This window comes from Oxyura jamaicensis, chromosome 3 (genome assembly GCF_011077185.1).
Source record: "Oxyura jamaicensis isolate SHBP4307 breed ruddy duck chromosome 3, BPBGC_Ojam_1.0, whole genome shotgun sequence".
Classification (NCBI taxonomy): Eukaryota; Metazoa; Chordata; class Aves; order Anseriformes; family Anatidae; genus Oxyura; species Oxyura jamaicensis.
This window is the reverse complement of record NC_048895.1, coordinates 66,753,914-66,773,723: the sequence shown is the minus strand read 5'-3', so window position 1 is coordinate 66,773,723 and position 19,810 is coordinate 66,753,914. Positions and strand designations below refer to the sequence as shown.

Here is a 19,810-nt window from a genome sequence, read left to right as displayed (position 1 = left end):
ACGTTAAAAAAGGGGAAAAAAGGTGTTATCAGTGATTGCATGAAGGTAGAAACAGGTCTGTTGAATAAAGACTAAAAACAAAGAAAAAGCCCTCTAGAACCAGTCAGTGGTACAAAACTGATAAAAAAGGATTTACAAACCTTTCTACAGGGGATAGGACCAGTCTTCTCTGCCAAGTCCCAAACTAGAACTCCTGGCAGCATCAACAGGTCTTCTCTTGCTCAGCAGGAGACTAGAAGCAACTCACTGCCTACATCCCAAATGACTAGAGCCTACACACCAAGGACACCACTCTGTCTATAGCGGAAATGTTTAAAGAGGAGTCACGTTCCAGGTAAGGCTACAAATGCTGCTTGAATACATACATTAAATATTGAATAGTAACAGAACATGTTTCCAGTGTTCATGCAATGGTAGTTCATGGCTCAAAATGTTCCTCTCTTTTGCTGTTCTCTGTAAACCAATGTCTAGTCTGATTCCTGTTTGTATCCTGAGGCCTCAAGTTAGAGATGATGAATGCAGACCCAAGAGCTTTGCTTTCTTTAACCTAACCGTAGCAAGGAGAAGGGCAAAGTCCTCCGTGAAATCCCTCAAAATGTATAAAGCTTGGCATGCCCAGGTCCCATGATACTAACCTAAACATACACAAGATCATTGTATGATTCTCCTTGTTTTCCTATCAGGATGCCAGATATCCACCACACTCTAAAAATACAGATTACTGCATATATTAAAAAACTCCACCAGATTACACCTGGTCTGGTATTATTCTATAAATGACTGTATAAGTTGGAGTTTCATATGACCATCTACTTAGAAATTCTGTTCTTTGTAATGCTTACATAGATTTATCTTTTGAGACCCATCTTTGGTAGCAGAAGCTGCACTGTAAATATGACTATATATTACATAATTGACTTATTTTCTCAGAAGGCAAACAAAAAATACCTCAGGGGAAGACAGGAGGCAAGAAAGGGGGAAAAGGAGATCCGCAGGATCACCTACAGCAGGTAGCCCAGGACCATGCTCAGGAAGGTTTCAAGCACCTTCAAGGATGGAGACTCTCCACAACCTCTCTGGGAAACCTGCTCCTGGTTTTTACCACCCTCAATTTTTCAAAAAGAGTATTTCTGTCCATTTATTGAAATAGAACTGAATAGCTGAACTGAATGGGTATTCAAATGGGAATGGCCCATAGGCTACTGGAATAATATCTGTGCGTATGCCAAAGGACAGGAAGGGGGGGGGGGGGCCCCGTTGATGAAAATACGCTGACTATTGTAGGGCCTGAGCATCTTGAAAACTGTATGGGATAAAGGGTGGAGATTGCACTGGGTGTGCCTGGGATTGAGTTAAATTTTCTTCATAGCTGTCCCTACAGTGCCATGTTTTACACTGGTGACCAGTAAGGTATTCTGTAACATTTAATTTCATTCTCTGCCATAAAACTGGAGGTAATTTTTTTTTCCAAAGTAGCCCTTGCTCAGGGCTGGCTGGGCATCCCTCTGCTGGTGGTGCTTTTGCATCACTTGAGTGTTTCGTGGATTTGTTTTTTTCTTCACTTGTTAAACTGCCTTTATCTTGAACCACAACCTGCCTGCCCAGGTCACCCCAGCACACCATCTTACCCACGTTCATTCTGACACAACTCAAGCAGGAACATCGACTTCCAAGTCACATATGACAGAAATAACTTTTTGCACAGTATCAAAGTGAATGCTGCCAAATCCTAAATAAGCACTATTTATTTTCACTGAGTTATTTCTGATGAGAACAAACAGAAGTGGTCTTTCTAAAGATCACGTACTGATGTGAGCTGAAGGCAAAATTCACCAAGTATAATGGGCAGAAACACTCTCACTAGTTGGACAAAAACCCTGCCAATAATTTTTATGTGAGGTAAACCGAGCATGCCCATCCTAGGAGTTTGTTTGTATGGACAAACTACCACAAAAGAAGGCAAAGTATAAAGTTAAAGCAGCATGTATTTCGCTCTGCAGAACATATTCACATGTGGAACTAGTGAGTGCCTTCGAGCCAATTTTAATTTCAGAGTACACAGATCCACAAATGTAGTACACTACAGGCAATTTCCCCATGACTTTAGTGGAAAGTTAATGGCATAATTTTTTCCATCAACTCCTAGAAACATGTTACTAGACTTCTGAGATAAACCAGGTTTAAATTTTGTTCAAATCCTACCAAAAAACTCAGAAAATAAACAGCCAACCTCTGAGCATTAAATATTTATATTCCCCTCAGAATTACAGACGTTTTACTTGTAGCAAGGAATGACAGTACCTCTCCTGCAAGGAACAGAGTTTAATACAGGCTTAAGCAAAGTGCACATTTCTGATCGTCAGGATAGATAATATCCAAGTAACACAACAAGGCTGACTCACAGAGGGCAGGACAGTGCTGCAGAACATGCGACTTGGCAAGTACCGAGGAAGGAACAAAGGAAGAACAGCTCCAACTTCTTTTCTTCCCTCCAATTAATCAAGCAACTTCACCATACTTACACCACAACTTGCCAGGATCCAAATGCTTAAAGACTGATCAATACTCAGGTGGATTTTGAGAGAAAGCCTTGAAACTATCATCTTCCAAAACTACAGTAGACAATGAACAAGGAGTATACTTGCCAGCTCTCAAGACCTGGGATCCTTCTGCTACTGCACCTTCCTGGCCGACATCAGAACAGACAGTGCAAACTAATATTTGACTGTATGTGTTCTCAATCCCATTCTCTTTAGCAGCATGCTACGCTAAACAAACAAGAATGCCTCCAAGTTACACCTAAGTAGATTTTGCCTCCTGAAATTCAATTCTGCCTTTCACTAAGTTATATTCAGTAGCTATATTTATTAGCTTTTCATTTTTCCTCTCCGTAAAAAGAAAGAGTATTACAATATAATGCTCGGGACCTGCTGAAAGAAGAAGGCTCGAAATAGCAAAATTAAGTAACTTCAGAGCTGACTGCACTATGTTCCCCGGTGTATAAAGAAACGCTACAATTAAATTGAACTAATTAGATTTTTTTGATCCGTTAGCAAGGTAACATACTCAGTAAAAATGACACACAAGAAGCTCCTCTGAGCCTCATGATATTAAAACAAGTTCCTTTTCTATCATTCAAGTATCCCAGAGAAGTCCTGCCTATACAAAATGCACTGATAATATATCAAGCATGTTGCATTTAATCCATAACACACCTCAGATCACTAGTTGTGAAACTTCTCTCCCAAAGGCAACCTCTCTTTATAACTACAGAACAATATTTTAAATTTTAACAATTTAAATAAAGCTTATTCAAAAATAAAGCTTATTCAGCTTTAGATACGAAAAGAAACACTGTTACCCACCCATCTTATATCAGCATTTCTACCAGGATTTATTAAAAAACAGTTAAACTAGCAGAATATCTACTCCCCAGTGAAATAGCTGTAGCTCTGATCTTCTGTATCCTCTCTCTTTCAGGAAAGCACCGTTTTATGAATTTTATGCTTATTAATTAGGAACCTTGACCTGTCATTTGTGGTTGCAATTTAATAAAGAGAGAGAGAGAGAGGTCTGCTTTATAAGGATGTTTCCACAGGAAAATGCTTTGGCCTACAAGAGCAGTGTGCCCTGTATCTTGCCACTTCAGTTCTAGTTCTTATCCCTCCTACCCAAAAAGCAAAACTCAAAATATACAGAAGAAAGAGCTCTGCGGCGGTTTACACTCCGTTTAATTTCTGATAAGACCTTGATTCTCCAATTAAGTAAGACAAATAAAAACACTCTCACAAACACTTAAAATGTAGACTTCACATTTCCCATGTGCATGGTATTGAAAGAACGGTTATTCAGCGACTGCAGGATGACTTGCATAGGTGTCACAATGGTTATTAAGAACTGTGTAGATGCTCTTACTGCTGATGGAGAATACCAAGCTCCGTTTCATGAATGCATGGCACATTTCCATGTAGTATCCCACATCTATTTCCTAATGGATATTGCAAATTGCGAAGAAGCACTTTAACTTAGAACATGCATTGGAAATAAACAGAAGAGTAAAGAATTTCTATCTGTCAAGTTTACCATCATATTTCCTACATCAGAGAACTTCTAAATATTTGTTTTATAACTCTCTGAAATCTGCTTCCATGTGGAAGACTTCAGAGCTGCACAAAGATAAGGCACAACATCCTGTAATGGGATGTTTTCAGAACTTTATACCTGCAGCTCTTGACTACAAGAGAGGCTTTTTCCTGCCACCTGCCTCCCCCTAACCTTATTTCAGAACTCAAGCTACGAGTGAAAACATTAACGACAACTTTTTCAGTCTGAGGTTTAAGGGATAACCTGTATCTGAAGACCTACACATAGCATAGCTGCTAGATATTTGATGTTGGGTGATACCTTGCTGATTGCAGAGTTGGTATGAGAACAAAAAGCAGAGTAAGATGATTCAGATAGGCTTCACTGGTAGTTGGTGAGCTATTAGCCACCAATTAAAACATTTTCTTCCACACATCTCTTCCTGAACACAAGCTCCTACTCTACCAGAAATGAAGGAGCTTTTCAACATGAAACAGCGGTTTCATAGTGTCTGTATTTCACTTCCAACATCTTTCCTAGCGAAGAATACAACATTTTTCTGAAGGCTAGCTGCATTCAATGTCCAAGAGCAAACTACTCACAGGACAAGATGAAAATAGCAATAACACTGTGCTTGCAAGTAGAGAAAAGTTGAAAAAGGAAAGTATCTGGAAAAGACAGTATCAAAATCTTTTCCTCCTGCTCTACACAATATGTTTTTTGTTTGTGTGTTTTTTCCTCCTCACTCAAAAGCTGATCCGAATCCAGAATCACTTACTAACAGGAAACAACCCTGAACACCACGCTGTCATTTACACAAAGATAAAACACCTTTTTACATTAATCCTTAAATTAAGAACACATTGAATTAGAAATTTAGGACAGTTCTGCCCAAACTAACATCCTGGCATTTATAGTTTCTAAATTTTTTTTCCTTAGCTTCCTCTACCCCACATGAACATTGCTCAACTTCAATAATGAAACTCAAGTAGGCACTTAATTTCCTATTTTTCCTACCTTTGCACAATATAACATAAAACAACCAGTGGAATAAGTTTTATCTTGCCTTTGTCAAAACCCATCTCTCCCACAAACCATATACATCTGAGCAGAACACAATAGCCACTTTGCTTTATTTTTTAAACCCTGCACTTTCAAAAAGAACAAATGCTCCTTAGATAAAGCATGACTAAATAGATGAATTTGATAGAATATTTAAGATCCAAGGAAAAACAGTAAAAACAGATTTTAAATGCATTGGAGCTTCATTCCCTGCACCAGTATATTTACAAGTAACCACGTGTCTGCACAAATTAATTCACCTGCAATTTCCATAATTAAAGATATTAGCGTTAATTCTGAAATTAAGTTTTTGATTTTTAGTAGGCGTAGTAGAAAGGAAATAGCAAGGCCACATTTCATTCTCCGAGCGTTGTTACAAATTGTAATGATCTGCTGACTTGTGAAAAAAATTCCCCCTGCAAAATCCCCAAAGGCTTCTTCCCAAGCCCCACATTGAGAGCAGATGGCCAGCATCAAGCCTGCAATTACTGGCCTGGCAGTCCCACAGATCACAACAATATTCTTTTCTTTCTGTGGAAGCAGGGAGGGAGCAGCTTGAGACGCAGACAGCTAGGTATCTTAGGCAACAGCACTTTCTACTAGAAATGTACGTACATTCAATATCCAAACGTGGCATACACTCCTTCCCTTAACTTTCACTTTACGTTTCCCTCTTTTCTCCTTTAACATTTTCTTTTCTACTACTTGAAGATTCTCAAAGAAGGTGGCAGGAAACTGGTAACATTAAAGATACAGAAAAATTGACCATTGTTGAAGTATTGCCAGATGCACAAACATCATGAACTAGTTGCTGCTGCAAATTTTTTCCCTCGTTACTTTCTGTTGAGAAACTCCAAATGCAGACTGTAACAACGCTCTGCTGAGAGCATGCAAATGGAGAGAACTATTAGTTAAATGGTAACAAATGACTATCAAACTTGTGATTGCATCAGTGTGTCATCCCTCTTCCCACCCACCCCCCAAGAACAGTTGTGCTGTTCTCTTCAGCCAGGAGAACATCTGATGAAAAGGTGCTGTTTCATTTCCTCTCCTTCCTCCCACCCCTCAAATGGGGAAGCAAGCCCTCCAGAAAAGGGGAAAAAAAGGCAAAAAAAAAAAAAAAAAAAAAAAAGCATGGTTTTAATTCAAATACTGCATCTTAAAATGCTATTTTGCAACACTTGGGTGAGTCAGCTTGTACACATCTAGTGTATATGAGAGAGCTTCATTCCCCTTACATTCCCCCCCCAAAAAAAACAAGCAGTAAGAGTTCTTCATTAATAACCATTTAATATTTGAATTTTACATCAAAGAGCTTGCGTATTTGAGTAAAATGTCATTTTACCAAACCCAGCAACAGATTAAAAATAAAAGTATGCGTAAAGAAAGTTGTAAAGAGTTTCCTACAAGGAGCCTTTCCAACTGACAGATAAAACAGGAAGGAGGAAAGGATTCCCTGATCTACAAAGACTAACAGACTTAACTCAGCATCATTTGGGCCTCCCTTCGGTGTTCGCTCAGCCCTCCTGTAGAGACTTCTGCCTCTTACAATGTACAGCATCCCTTAATTCACTTCTACTAATTCTCCCCGTTCTTCCTCATTTCAGCTGCCAACTCCCTGACACAGAAATGCACGGGAGAGAAGTATGCTACAGCCCCATTTTGATTTAGCTTACTCTTGAAAATCTTACTGGAATGTAAGTTCCCAAGAAAGCAACCTCAAGCCTTATTACTGCCTCATCTCCTTCTCATTCAGCTTTATTTCCTACTCCCACATGCCCGTGGAGAGGTAGCAATATTGTGGAGATGCTGCTAACTTAAAGGCTGAACCCCTCCCTGACAAGAGCAACTTGGAGTAATGATGATTTAGTCCAAATTGAGTTTGCCGTTGATAGGCCTCAGAGATCTTTGGTGATGTGTAAAAAGCCATGCAATAAAATGTAAACATATTTCCCAACAGGAAAGGACAACAACCCCATTTTCTTCCCAGTCCAATGAGTAAGCTTTCTCTGCTGAAGCACACAATAAATACCAAAAAGCACTGCCCTTTCAGCAACTGCCTTTTTTTCTGTTTTTACCAGTTGTTTACCAAGTGCCGCTGTATGAGGTATTATTTCTCTGTTTAAATCTGGCACCTTGTAACTGCAATTCTCAAAAGATGGAACACAAGTACAGGCGCTGTGGCAGAAATGTAAGTGAATGCACACAACTCATGCAGAAGTAAATTAATTAAACCTCACCAAAATAATGACTTGGTACAGCAAAATTCAAGGCTGCATGCTCTCAGCTTTGAAAAAGCACCATTATTTTAGAAAACATACATTTAAAACATTTTGGATCATTTCTCTCCCAGAAACATCCAAAATTTAAGTGTGTCAACTCACCTTCCACACTATCAGAACAGGAGGTACCAATCCCAGTGTCCCCGCTGTCGGAAGCTATACTGTGTCTTCTGACAGGATTGCTTTGACTGCTAGATGCAATGGCTGCAGACTGCCACAGGGATTCAGTACCAGGTAACCATCCCACTGAGGAATAATCTGAGCCTACAAAGAAGGAAGCCAGAAGTCTGTCATTACAAATACAGTACAGAAATCAACAACAAAATACTGGTCACAGTGAAAACCAAGCCCTATTGTTCATAGTTCAGGTATGAAACATGTTCTGTGCCAATGTTTGTTTGTTTTTTTAAACTGAGGTCCTTTTGCTAGGTGGAATCTTCCCGAGAAATTCAAGTAAATACACTTTCACTGTTTAAAAGCACGGCCCTCCAGTTGTTCTGGCACTAACTTTACCAAGATTCGTATCATGTATGTTCTGTCCTAGAACCGATTCTCAACTCACAGCAGGATTTGGCATTGCAAGCACTTAACTACAAGCAGAGAAATGAAGGTGTTTCAGCAACAGAAACCAGCTGAAGATTTTGCTGTTGAAATAGTCATTCCAACTGTACAAAACCCATGTGAGAGAGATGATAAAAAACAGCAATTAAGTGGTTAACGCTGGTGTCCAGAGCCCTTCACTCTGTTTCAGTGTCACCAAAAGCTGTCGGTTATCACAAGAGGGACTACCTGCTCAAGCAGGGACATAGTGGCTGTACACAAAGCTGGCTTTGTGAGACACCTATCCATCTAGGGTTAGTTTCGTTTTGCTTTTTTTTTTTAATTTTAATAATGGTTAAAAGGTTTAAGCACAATTCAGAGCAGCAAGAAAGTCCTCTGTTCGAGGAATTTTTCTCAATACGTGCCTATTTTATAGTCAGTCTCAAGTGAAAAACACAGAGTACCACCCAAGAGGACCATCACAGCTTCCAACAACCAGCATCTACACCTGAGCGTCGTTTACAGGCAGAACACTGATTGCTGTACTCAGGCTCCAAATCAGCAGAGGCACAAAGACAACCCTGGAGATGAGCACAGCCTGCACAGGCTTTATATATAACCACACACGTCCACCCCCTCCAGCAGCAAGCTTTGCATAACGCTTGCAGCAGGAAGTGACTCACGAAGACGTATCAGTTCACATATAATGTCTCTCAGGCTACATGTGGATATTTTTAGGTCATTAAAATATTTTCAACAGCGTCCATCCAAAGTCGTGAGAGCAATTTACCTCCGCAATGACATCTGCAACTCATTCCTAATTCCATCTGTACTTGTTTCACAGAAAATTAAGCAGAATCGTAGAATATCCCGAGTCGGAAGGGACTGACAAGGAAATAGTTTAGGAAAGGATGTAAAAATGAATATTCATATGTATGTATTTAAAGCACCCCCCCACACATTTACCTATACAAATATAAACGTGTACGTACTCACCTTTCAGCAGCCAAATCACTAAACCTACTAGCCAGAGCAGTAACAGCTGCTCAGCAAGCCGCCTGGGAACTGAGGAACACAGTATGCACGTCCTTACAGTATACTGCCTTTAACCATAACATGACATCTAAGTTGCCTTCCTGTAAGTAGGTTCTCAGAGGTTTTAGATATGCCTGTCTACCTCTCGTTCGTCTCAGTTTCACTCCCTATTGAGGTTACTGCCTCTTCTTTCCTCTGACACATTTCCCTATCTTTTCTCCCCGTCTTCACTATCTCCCTCAGTTCTCCTTCCCCTTCCTTCTGTTGTACCCATGCCTTGTGCAATGTATTTCCTTCTCTTAAACGTTTTGCCTTTCCTCCTAAAAGCCTCTTAGCTCATAGTTCTTCCACAGAGTATCTTTCAAAAGCCCCAGGATCAGGTGGCCACACCCAAAACCAGAGGCACCAGGCATGAGATCTGGTGGGCCACCGACAGCAGCCTGTGAAGAGGCCCAGCCGCGATCCCCTCACAGTGCCACCACAGCTGCCACCTCTGTACCCACCACACTGCAGGCAGTTCTGATTTAGGAGACATTTAAAATACATTTATAGAAGAGGATATTTAGTGTCATCTACCCTTTTATGTTCTTCTCCACAGCACACCTCTTCGGTGCAATTCCAGCTTTTATGGCATTAAACAAGCATCAAATGAAATGCAGCAAATAATGCTACCGCTCCTGCACATTAAACCAACACAACACTAAGTGTCGAACTCTTCCGACCTCTTGGTCACAGGGATGTTTGGTACTTGGATCTATGATCATCCATACACAGCCCCTCAAAAGGGGTAGGGTAATAAAGTTATTCCTTTGAGTCATAAAAGCTTAAAACAGCACAGAAGGACAGAATAATGTAGGTAGAAAAGGACGTTCAGAGGTCATCTAGTCCAGCCCCCTGCTCAAAGCATGGCTAATTGGATCAGACTGCTCAGGGCCACGTCCAGCTGAGTCTTGAACACCTCTGGGGACAGACACCACGATGTCTCTGGACAATCCAGCATTTAACTACCTTCGGTGCAAAGGAGGTTCCCGCAACACCTCATGAGCATGCGTTGCAACACATCCCAAAAGATGGAACAGTACACTGCAGCTGGACCCTCAAAGAGAGGAAACATGCTGTGGGGTAGGCAGTCATCCCCACCGGGATCTCTTTAGTTATTGTAAGTAGAGGAAATAGAAAAGCATCCCAAAACACCCTATGGTAATCTCATGCAGGTTCCGGACACATCGAGCCCCAGGCGTCTCCTGGTCTCTTCACTCGGGCACTCCATGTCGGCATCCCGCACAGGAGCGCACCCACTGGGATCACGGCAGCCCCTTACAGCCATCTGCAGAGGCCCGGAGAAGGGGCTGGGAGGGGGCAGACCGGGCTCACTCCTCACTCGCTGAGCTTTCTCTGTTTAGGGGCAGCCTCTGCGTTTGAAAGGAGTACGTCTCAAGGAAGATAGTCTTAGAACTGGAGCAGACTGAAAAACACACGCCGTTTCCCTATTTTAGACGTGCCAAGAGATCATGCTTGTGCTTGGACACTTCAAGAAACACCTTCTCTTTGCCCAGCACAGAAGTCCTGACACTAAACCTGTTGTATCTTGCATCTTTTAAAAAATGTAACTAACCACATATTCCAGGAGTCTAAACTTTGTACTTTTCATGGTGCATCTACATCTTTTCACCTCGCTGACCTAATGGTGACTCTCCACAACACACAACTATTACAAAAATAAACTGTTTATATGAAAACGAGCTTTTCAAGGCTAATTGAACCCAGTCTCATAAAAGGCCAAAAAAAATAAAAGGCACAAGATCCTAAAAATATGCTCATTAAGAAGTCCCAACAGTAAGTTAAGGGTACCTGAATCAAAGTGCCAGAGAGCAGATTAACCCCCCCATCACTGAGGGAAGGTGATTATGAAACGTTGTAGACCCCATTAGCCCTGGTCGTTACTTAAAAAATAATCTGCTACATTCACTATTTAAAACAGACTTTCAGAGTCAAGTCCTGAAGAACCCCCTGTCGCTCTGCTCCCCATTCTCTGCTCCCTATCTCCTTTTGAACAGCTCTCTGTGAATGCCTGACCTCTCATACCGCAAACAGCCTACAGTAAACACACCAAGCATACGGGGAGAAAAAGATACCCAAGGCTGCCCTCACTGCTCAGCTAGCACACCTGCTTTGCCCTGCTGCTGTAGTCTCAGACCTGTCCATCACCGGCCACGGTCCATCTGCCCAAAATACAGAGTGGGACGAGACGAGCAAGCCCAGATTTCTTGTAGATTTATGTGCTGCTTGACTGTATGTTATTGTTTGACCATGAGCATTGCTTATTGCATCAGGAAAAAGTCTACCTTCCACAGAACAGAAGAGAAAGAAAAGTAAAAAAGGGGCACCCTACCTGGCCATAATTTCAAACAATGTGACAAATAAACTGCATCCAAGATCCCAAACAAATCCGAAAAGCAGCCTTGCTCATACGAGCAGTTGACTGCATCCTTGAATGTGGCCACTTTAATATGCTGCCATGGTGCTGTGTCTCCAGCCAAGGCATTTCAAACAGATCAGTTAACAAAGTATATGAAGCACAGGAAGTAGCCTATTTATTAAAGGACAGCAGTTGTTGAAATTTCACTCCACAAAAACACCCATCTTTTCCTATGTATTGCAGACTGCTGTCAGCTACTGCTGGCAGGAAGGCAGCTAGTTAAATCTGGATCATTACCACCCCTAATTTCTGCGGCACGCACAGATCCCACATGACCTACACACACACAAAGTAACAGCACCACCATCTTTATGTTTGGTTCCTAAAATACCCCTTACTTGCTTGAATGTACAAAGGCTTAAGTGACAGCTATGGTACTGCTACTCTACTGAGATGCAGAACAAAAAGCAACGGCACAAGACTTAACTGGTTTCACAGCAGAGGCACCCTTACCAAAGCATGCCCGTTCTTCTGTTCCACACCGTGACTTTGACATGGATTGTGACCAGAAGTGAATCATCAGTGACAGCCAGTGTAAGTTTACACAACCAAAGGATCCTGACGGGGAGATTTTACTACAGGGCTATCAAAAGCTGACAGCTCTGCAAAGTTCACTCTAGTACAGTAGTATTTCACACCAGGATGACATTAGAGCCTGCCTGAAGCTCTCTCAAGGACAGAGTCAGCATTTCAGACCAATCAGCCAAAGTCAATCAGTTCACCTCACCATCAGCAGCTTTACTTTCAAGTAAAAGAAAGTTTTAACAAGCCACGTGAACAGCTATGGACACCCAAACAGTCCCGTAATACGCTAACCAATGCATGGCCCACCTCCAAGATGAGACGCTAGATCATTCTTCATGCACCATCTTACAAGTTTGGGTGTTTTTTTCTATACAGAATAATCCAGAGATCATCCAAACACAGCAAAAGGGCTGTGACATCTGGTGACAACAAGACGACACCAATGCACTGTCACCAAGAATGCTCACAGACACCTCCCTCCTGTCTCCCTCCCCAACCTAGAGAGCTTTCATCCAAAAAGGATGATCTTCCAAATAAATAAGTAAATAAATGTATTTGAAATAACAGCCTGGTACCAAACAGAAAGTTGTTAAAAAAGAACAGAAATAAGGATGTGACTCCCGTTATGCTGTGGTCAGGTTCCACGCCTGACTACGACACACCTCTACCATGATGGGGTGGGAGAACACCACCACCCTACTACTTACGCCGGAAGAAGCTGACCCTGGTATTTTGAAAGAAGTCACCCCCTCCATGCCAGCTTTCCCCTGCAGTTTCCCCTTCAGATGCTCTCAGGGAATCCCTCCAGGTTTCAGAGTCCTTCTTTTGCATCTCTCCTTGTGCCACAGCGACAAGTAGCCACGCATCTTCCCAAAAGCAGGAACCTACAACCACCACCACAAAGGGACTCCCAGCGAACTGTTCGCTGCCTTGTAGGAATAAAAGGTGCAGACAGAAGTCTCAAAAAAAAAAAAAAAAAAAAAAAAAAAAACTTCATTTGGGAAAGGTCTGTGTTTTCCTCATCATAACTGCAAAATCACTGTTGTTGAAAAAGTAAACCTCACTTCAGTGCGTGTTTTGTGCATGACAATTCTTTGCCAATAAATATTCTATTTTTATCCATTGCTGAAAAGACAACACAAAGAGCACGAAAAGGGAAAGGGGGCAGTGGAACTTAAAATACAAGAAAACCCTATCCAACAAGTAGACACAAGAGCAGATGTTGTACTTTAACTCATTTATATAGTCTGAAAAGAAACTTGATAGTCTGATAATGATTTAACAGCAGCCTCCTTCGATCAAAGATGAAGCACGAGATAAACTGGATTCATTCAATCTGCCATCCTGACACAGTACAAAGAGCCACACATGTAAGTGCTCCTTGCAGATAAAGGCGCCCAAAAATTACATGAACAAATACTCTTGAAAACAGTAATAAAAAACCTGGCAGGCACCTCATCCCCATGATTCTTCTGCAAAATGAACTGCAACTTTTATTAATACAAATGCCTCAAACAAGTTCCAGGTCTACAACACAACCTCCTCTCTTCTAAAATCCTATGCTTAAGATGAGCAGTGGTCTGCAAAGAAAGGGTTTCTGATGTTTTCAGGGAAGGCGGCCAAACGACAGCGTCAGGACCCTTTTCCCAACGCTCTGGAGGTGGTGGAAGCTCACAGCCCCACTAGCTGTGACCTGAGGTGCCAGCAGGTCCCAGTCCCTCCTCCCTCCCAAAGGCAGCTGAGAGTAGGCGGATGACACAGCTTCATCTCAGTGCACGAGTGAGCAGAGTGAAGTGGGATGAAGTGACAGCCTTAACTACTGAATCTGTACATTTCGGCTCTCGAAACCACTTTACAGCGTCAGCTAGCTGAAATATGATTCATCCTGAGGACTCGCATCCTTTATTAGTGGGCTTTCTTGACAGAGCTTGCAAACTATTTAACTGAGTTCTCCTGGGTTTTCAGCTGGAAATTGAATAGAACAATCATAAACACGAAGATAAAAATGTACTAATAGAGTGGGAACAAAATGCGTGAGCTTAAACAAAAGGATATTGAAAGAGAGGCCTTTTTGCTTGCATTTTTACCTGTACAGCCTGATAACACACAACACAGAACACAAGGCCGATAGCTGTACTCTGCACTCATCATCCACTAAAGAACTCACTGGGGAGAGATAAAAACATCACAATAAAGTAGAGGAGAAAAATGAGAGGAGAGGAACCCAAAGGTGCAAATCCTCAAAGTACAGTCCTCAAAGTGAGCATACACCTGATTGGCGGTATCAGAATTTGCCTAGAGTCATATTTTAAGGAGTGCATACTCATACTGTAATTTCCTAAGAGAGACACATTTTAAGTAGATTGTGACACCAAACCTCTGTTTTTTTATGCCTCAGGAATTCCTTGATAAAAGGTTAAATCTTTTTTTAAATAGAAATAGCTAAATGTACAATCTCTCTTCATAGATATTTACAGCTATGAAAACTGACTTCTATGCAAAACAGTATCGCTGTGAACTTTCACAAGCTACAAATATTTATGACTTTGTAAATGCGTATGGCACTGTACAATACTAGGCCAACCCATGCCAAGGTCTCTCATGCAGGGAAGCACGCAATCTAGAAGGAAGAATGAGAACCAAGAAGAATACATAGAGAACCTTGCCATGGTAGCTAAAGAAAGACACAACCAACTATCTCACTTGTCACCGAGCCCCCACGCAGGACTGAACAGAAAGCAAGGTCTGCCTAGTAGCACTGCCAAGCAGGGAGTGGGAATGTGGAGGAACACTTGGATGCCCAACAGCAACTAGCTCATCACCAGGCCAAACTGCCTGGCCAAATAACCCTACTGCCAAACTGCATGTTAAGGCAGACTCTGAACTGGAGCAAGACTGGCATAAATTTCTGCAGGCTTCACTATGCAGGGCAAAATCTGTTCAGCGAGCAGAAAGCTGTGCTCAACACAGCACTTTGCTAGCTAAAAAGGTAGCAAAATCCTTGCACTGACACTGTGTAATAATGGACTCAGCCTCTCTGATTTCTAGTCTAGAAAGTTTTTAGAACAAGGACTCAATTCGTAACACTTTGTAACTTTTACACAGACAGCATTTAGCTGCATTTATTTAATATCAACCCAGCGAAATTCCTATCATTGTCAGGAGAGCAAAGGGTTCGCTTCCATTTCATCACTGCCAGGGGCAAGACCAGGAATTCAGCCCAACTGTTGATAGCACCCCTGTGAGTTCTCCTCTTCCAGATAGAGCCCATTTGCATAAAACAGGACTTCAAAATACAAACTGCAGATGTTTTTCATTTTGAGCTTGGCACACGGACGACATATATTACCTCATGCCTGCTATGCTGGCTTGCCTCTTTGTCTTTGGACTCAATGCACTATTCACCCCATAGAAACACGAAATGATGTTCTTAGCCTCCATTCACTTCCATGTGGTAATGGCTAGCCTACCTCTGTATCTGCTAAGTTTGTCACAATACGAAGAGGGGAATGTCTAGCAAAATAAACACTTTGTTATGCTTAAAGTTAATACAAACAGCTAAACCTCGGGACACCCAGCCAGTTCCTGGAGTCTTTTAAAAGGCTGTGTGCACTGTAGGTGAGCAGATAAATCCTTTTCCTAATAAAAATAAAATAAAGCAGCCAATGATCGCAAATTATCATCTGTGTTTAAGCCTCTCTTGGAGTTTAGCTATATTGGAATTCAAAACCGTAATTGTTATATTTTTCTCAGAGTTCTTTGCCGTTCCAACATTTTTCTTCCAGAATTACCTTTGTCCTCACTCTGTTTAAAGAGCTAATTCCATCTCCTCTATGCATGGGGAAAAGTGAAGTCATCACAGCTGCTACAACAAGTCAAAAAAAAAAAAAAAAAAAAAAACTTAAATGATTTTATGCAGTTCCCACACTTAGCAAAATGGATCAAATAAAAGAGTCTAACAGTTTCCTTTTTTTCAGAAAGAAGCGCAATTTCTCTCTTCTGCTTGAAATGAGATCTAAAGATATCCACGACACTAAAATAACTGGTAAAGACAGAGACCAAAAATAAAATCATTTCACTGAACCAGTTTGCCAAATCATAACAATGATAGCATTTTCCCATCTTTCTTCAAAGAAGTCTAATGTGCATTATACACACAGTAGAATCCACTTTCATATGGATGTACCAGAGACAGACAGAGCCTTCAGGCTATGTTTTCAGTACACACTTACAGAAGCATGCACAACACGTAAGGGAGTTCCTACATCTGTGTTAAAAGGGTGAAATTCTGACTTCGTGCAAGTCATTAGCAGATTGACTGTAGCAGCTTTCAGTGCTTCGGTCACGAGGTACAACATCACGTTTCCCTGTTAAAAATTCTTCCTTCCACTTGTGCCCATTCAATATATAAGCAAGGAGAGAGAAACTGGAATTTTAAAAGAAAACACAATAGTTTTAAAAAGAATAATAACCATAGTCTATATGACGTAACGGTACTTCTTAGGATATTTCCAGCCAAAACCAGTAATTTCTGTGTTTCCATCTTCACAGCTACAATCACTTTTGATGTAAAACCATTCATTACATTAATTCTACTGACCACACGTGAGCCCCTGTTCAATCAATGTGGCATTTAGGATGATGAAGTGAACAGGAAGATATTAAGATTGCAACTGTTAGCTGTGTTTTCCACAGCCTTCAGCGGAATTGATAAAGTTTTAAGTAATGGTATTGTAGGTGCCTTGTAGTGTTTCTAGTTAGGTCACTATACCCCCACTTCCAGCCTTTGATCAATACAAGTTACTGAGCTTTTCTACAAAGCATTTTTACGTGCATTAATCCTCAAATGTAAGATTGTCTCAAAAGGTTCAAAATTATGAACAAAAACAGTTTTGCTGTAGAGTGGGCACTCAGGAGAGAAGATACCATCTTTTAAAGAAATACAGACTTAAAATTTAAAAAAGCCTTATATATTCTGAAAGCTTGAAAAAGCAGCTTTCCACACCATCTGGAAACTATGCTACAAAAGGAATAAAGCAGACATTAAAAACATACGGATACCTTATAAGGAATCTCAGATCTGACTCCAGGACGATTCAAGAATGTTTCCTGCCTGAATACTACACCATGAGTCTCTTAACATATTAGGAAGTTGAAAGTTTGAAAAGCATCATTTGCTGAAAGCCCATTTCAGGTATTTTAGTCCATAAAGAGGCAGCATGAGTTTTCCTTGACGCTACTTGCACTGTGCTTCCTCAGCACGACAGAGACGGTCTCCTACCACCTCGTCAGTCATCACCCACTATCTTGGGCCAGCTTCAACCTGAATGCAAGTCCACTAAAGGGCTGAAGCTACAACGTCCAGTATAATCAATGTCACTTTTGCTTGATCCTCTCCCTTAATCTTCCTTGGCCTTCACGGTAAGTCTGAGGATTAAGTATATACTTCCTGATGTCATCAGCAGTACCGCAGTGGCCAAGCAAGACTGTGCTAGGAGATTTTTCCACTATCTGTTAGCTGACTTCAGAGCCAGCCCCTTTGACACCAAGTATTCTGCACGCTTCTGACACCAGGACAGACGCCTTCTGCTGCAGTGGCTCACCTTGGGGTCAGGCAACTGTAAATCCCTCCTTTATCATTTATTTACCATTAGTACCCTTGGTCCAGCTCCTCAGATGAGCTTGCCATAAGGTTGAACACCTGCCAGAGCTGGCCCCTCGAGAAGGGTAGGAACAGCAACCCAGGAGATCATTTTAGCTGTAAAATGAAATCATGCCCTGCAATTCACACACGTACACCACCTCAGGCAAAGAAGGTGCCTCTCTGCCACATCTTCCAAATTTCAGAAACTATTATACCTTGAAACTAAACAAAAAGTCTTTCTTGGCACTTGCCCTTTCTATTTGAGTTACCGCCTCCTTTTACAGTGGCCATTGGATTCTCTAGAAACAGCAAAGGTCACGGTGGGAACAGAAGGAGGCAGTGCCACTCACAGCAAGGCCGGCCGTGCAGAAATAGGTCACTGAGCACAGCTGGGCAGGCAATGGGACGCTCGAGCCGGGCACCAGCACCAGATGTCGTGGAGCACGCTGCCTGAGAGAACAGCAGTAATTCCACGGGAGTCAGCAGTTTCGAGGGGAACGAGAGAAAAGCCAGGACTAATACAAGCCTAGGCATACTTGTGAACATATTTACACAAATTATTCCCTATTACGTCTTCTCTAGCCAACCACCCCCGGGCCTCCGCAGCCGGTCTGCAGGCTCCCATGCACTGTGCATCTCCTCGGCTTCCCCCAGCAGCAAGAAACTCCCACGTGGGAGACTAGGACAGAACCCAAGATTTTCGCAGACTTCAGCATCCCTTCCAACACCCTCCCTTAGCAGCAGCAGGAACAAACTTCAGGGCTGCATACAGCATTATTATGGGTGTACCAAGAGGGACTCAGGAAGAGCCCTCCTCTCCCCAGGCTGTACCAGGTATGGGTGTCAAGGTGATGGCAGTGGGGGCCTGAGGAGAGGCCAGTGGCTGTCCCATGCCAGACACAGCTGGTGGCACCTCTGGAAGGACATGCAAGGAAAGGTCTTAAAGCACTACCCAGGAGGGATGAGTGAGAAACAGCCCCGCAGACACCGAGGTGTCACCGCGCTGGGGCAGAAACCCGCACAGCAGCTGACAGGGAGGACGGCGCTGGAGCAGGGTCTCCTGCAGGACTGCAACCCATGGGGTGGACCCACGCTGGAGGAGGGGAGGAGTGAGAGGAGGAAGGAGCAGCAGAGACCAACTGCAATGGACTGACCACAAGCCCCTGTGCCCAGATCCCCGTGTGCTGACTGGGGTAGGCAGGGGGTATCTGGAGTGAAACCAAGCCTGGGAGAAGGGGGTTGGGAGAGTGGTTTTTGTCATGGTGTTCTCCTTTTTGTGTGCTTTTTTTTTTTTTTTGTCTTAATTTCTCACTACAGAAGTGTGCTTTAATTGTCAGTAAATTAAATCCACCTGCCCGCACAGTCTGTGTTGCTCCGGCTGGTGGTGAGGGATCCCTTCGTCCCCACCTAGGCCCGCGAGCTGGTCCATGTGTGTGCCCCGGCCCTGTCAGCGGGGGGCGGCTGGGTGGGAGCCTGGCAGCCAGACCAGGCCAACCCCCCCAAAGCCAATTAGGACACTTTTTGAACCAGGTAACGAACGCACTGAACATGTTTTAAAGCTAATTACGGCCACAATGAGACAGTTTTATTTTGGTGTATGGTTTCAGGACACATTTGGGCATCTGACAAACAACTGACAGCTACAACCATGTCAGCACTTTTTCAGCCAAAAAGCAACTACCACAGGAGTTGGATTACTTGGGCTCTGTTACTATTGAGCCACAGGCAAGTCATACAACTAAAACAAGCACCCCAAGAATACATAAGGCAGGGCATCTGGTATTGAGGGTAACGCTGTAGATGTGCTCTTTCCCTTAACTAAGCTGTCTACAGCGAGCAGGCTTTGCTTCCAGCAAGGGCAGATGATCATCTCCTGATACAACCTCAAGTCACAGGAGGCTTTCAACTCTTCTTACCACTGCATGTCATCACTGCATTTGGCAACTTGTCCATACTTTGAAAGGCACAGGTCTTTTAACTGTCCTTAAATGCCTGTCACTAAAGTCTTAGCATGTAACTCTAACAAGTAATACTCATTAGGTGGACATAAATCCTGGCTGTTCAGTGGAGAAACTACAGGTGCTGTTATCCAGCTAGCACTGCCTTCACCTCCACCCCCAGCACAGACATGATGGCTCTGGCTGCTTTTTACTAGGCACT

General features: G+C 42.5%; 1 protein-coding gene across 3 annotated transcripts in view; it reads right to left on the bottom strand.

Annotated features, from left to right (window-relative positions):
• Positions 1–19,810, bottom strand: part of CEP85L (centrosomal protein 85 like) — a 146,643-nt gene that overhangs the window by 89,070 nt on the left and 37,763 nt on the right. For 2 of the 3 annotated variants that reach the window (XM_035320491.1, XM_035320489.1), the window contains exon 2: positions 7,530–7,691. In XM_035320491.1, the coding sequence (XP_035176382.1) occupies positions 7,530–7,691 (162 nt within the window). Of the gene's footprint in view, positions 1–7,529; positions 7,692–19,810 lie in introns of those variants that run through there. The other variant, XM_035320492.1, reaches the window with a different exon arrangement.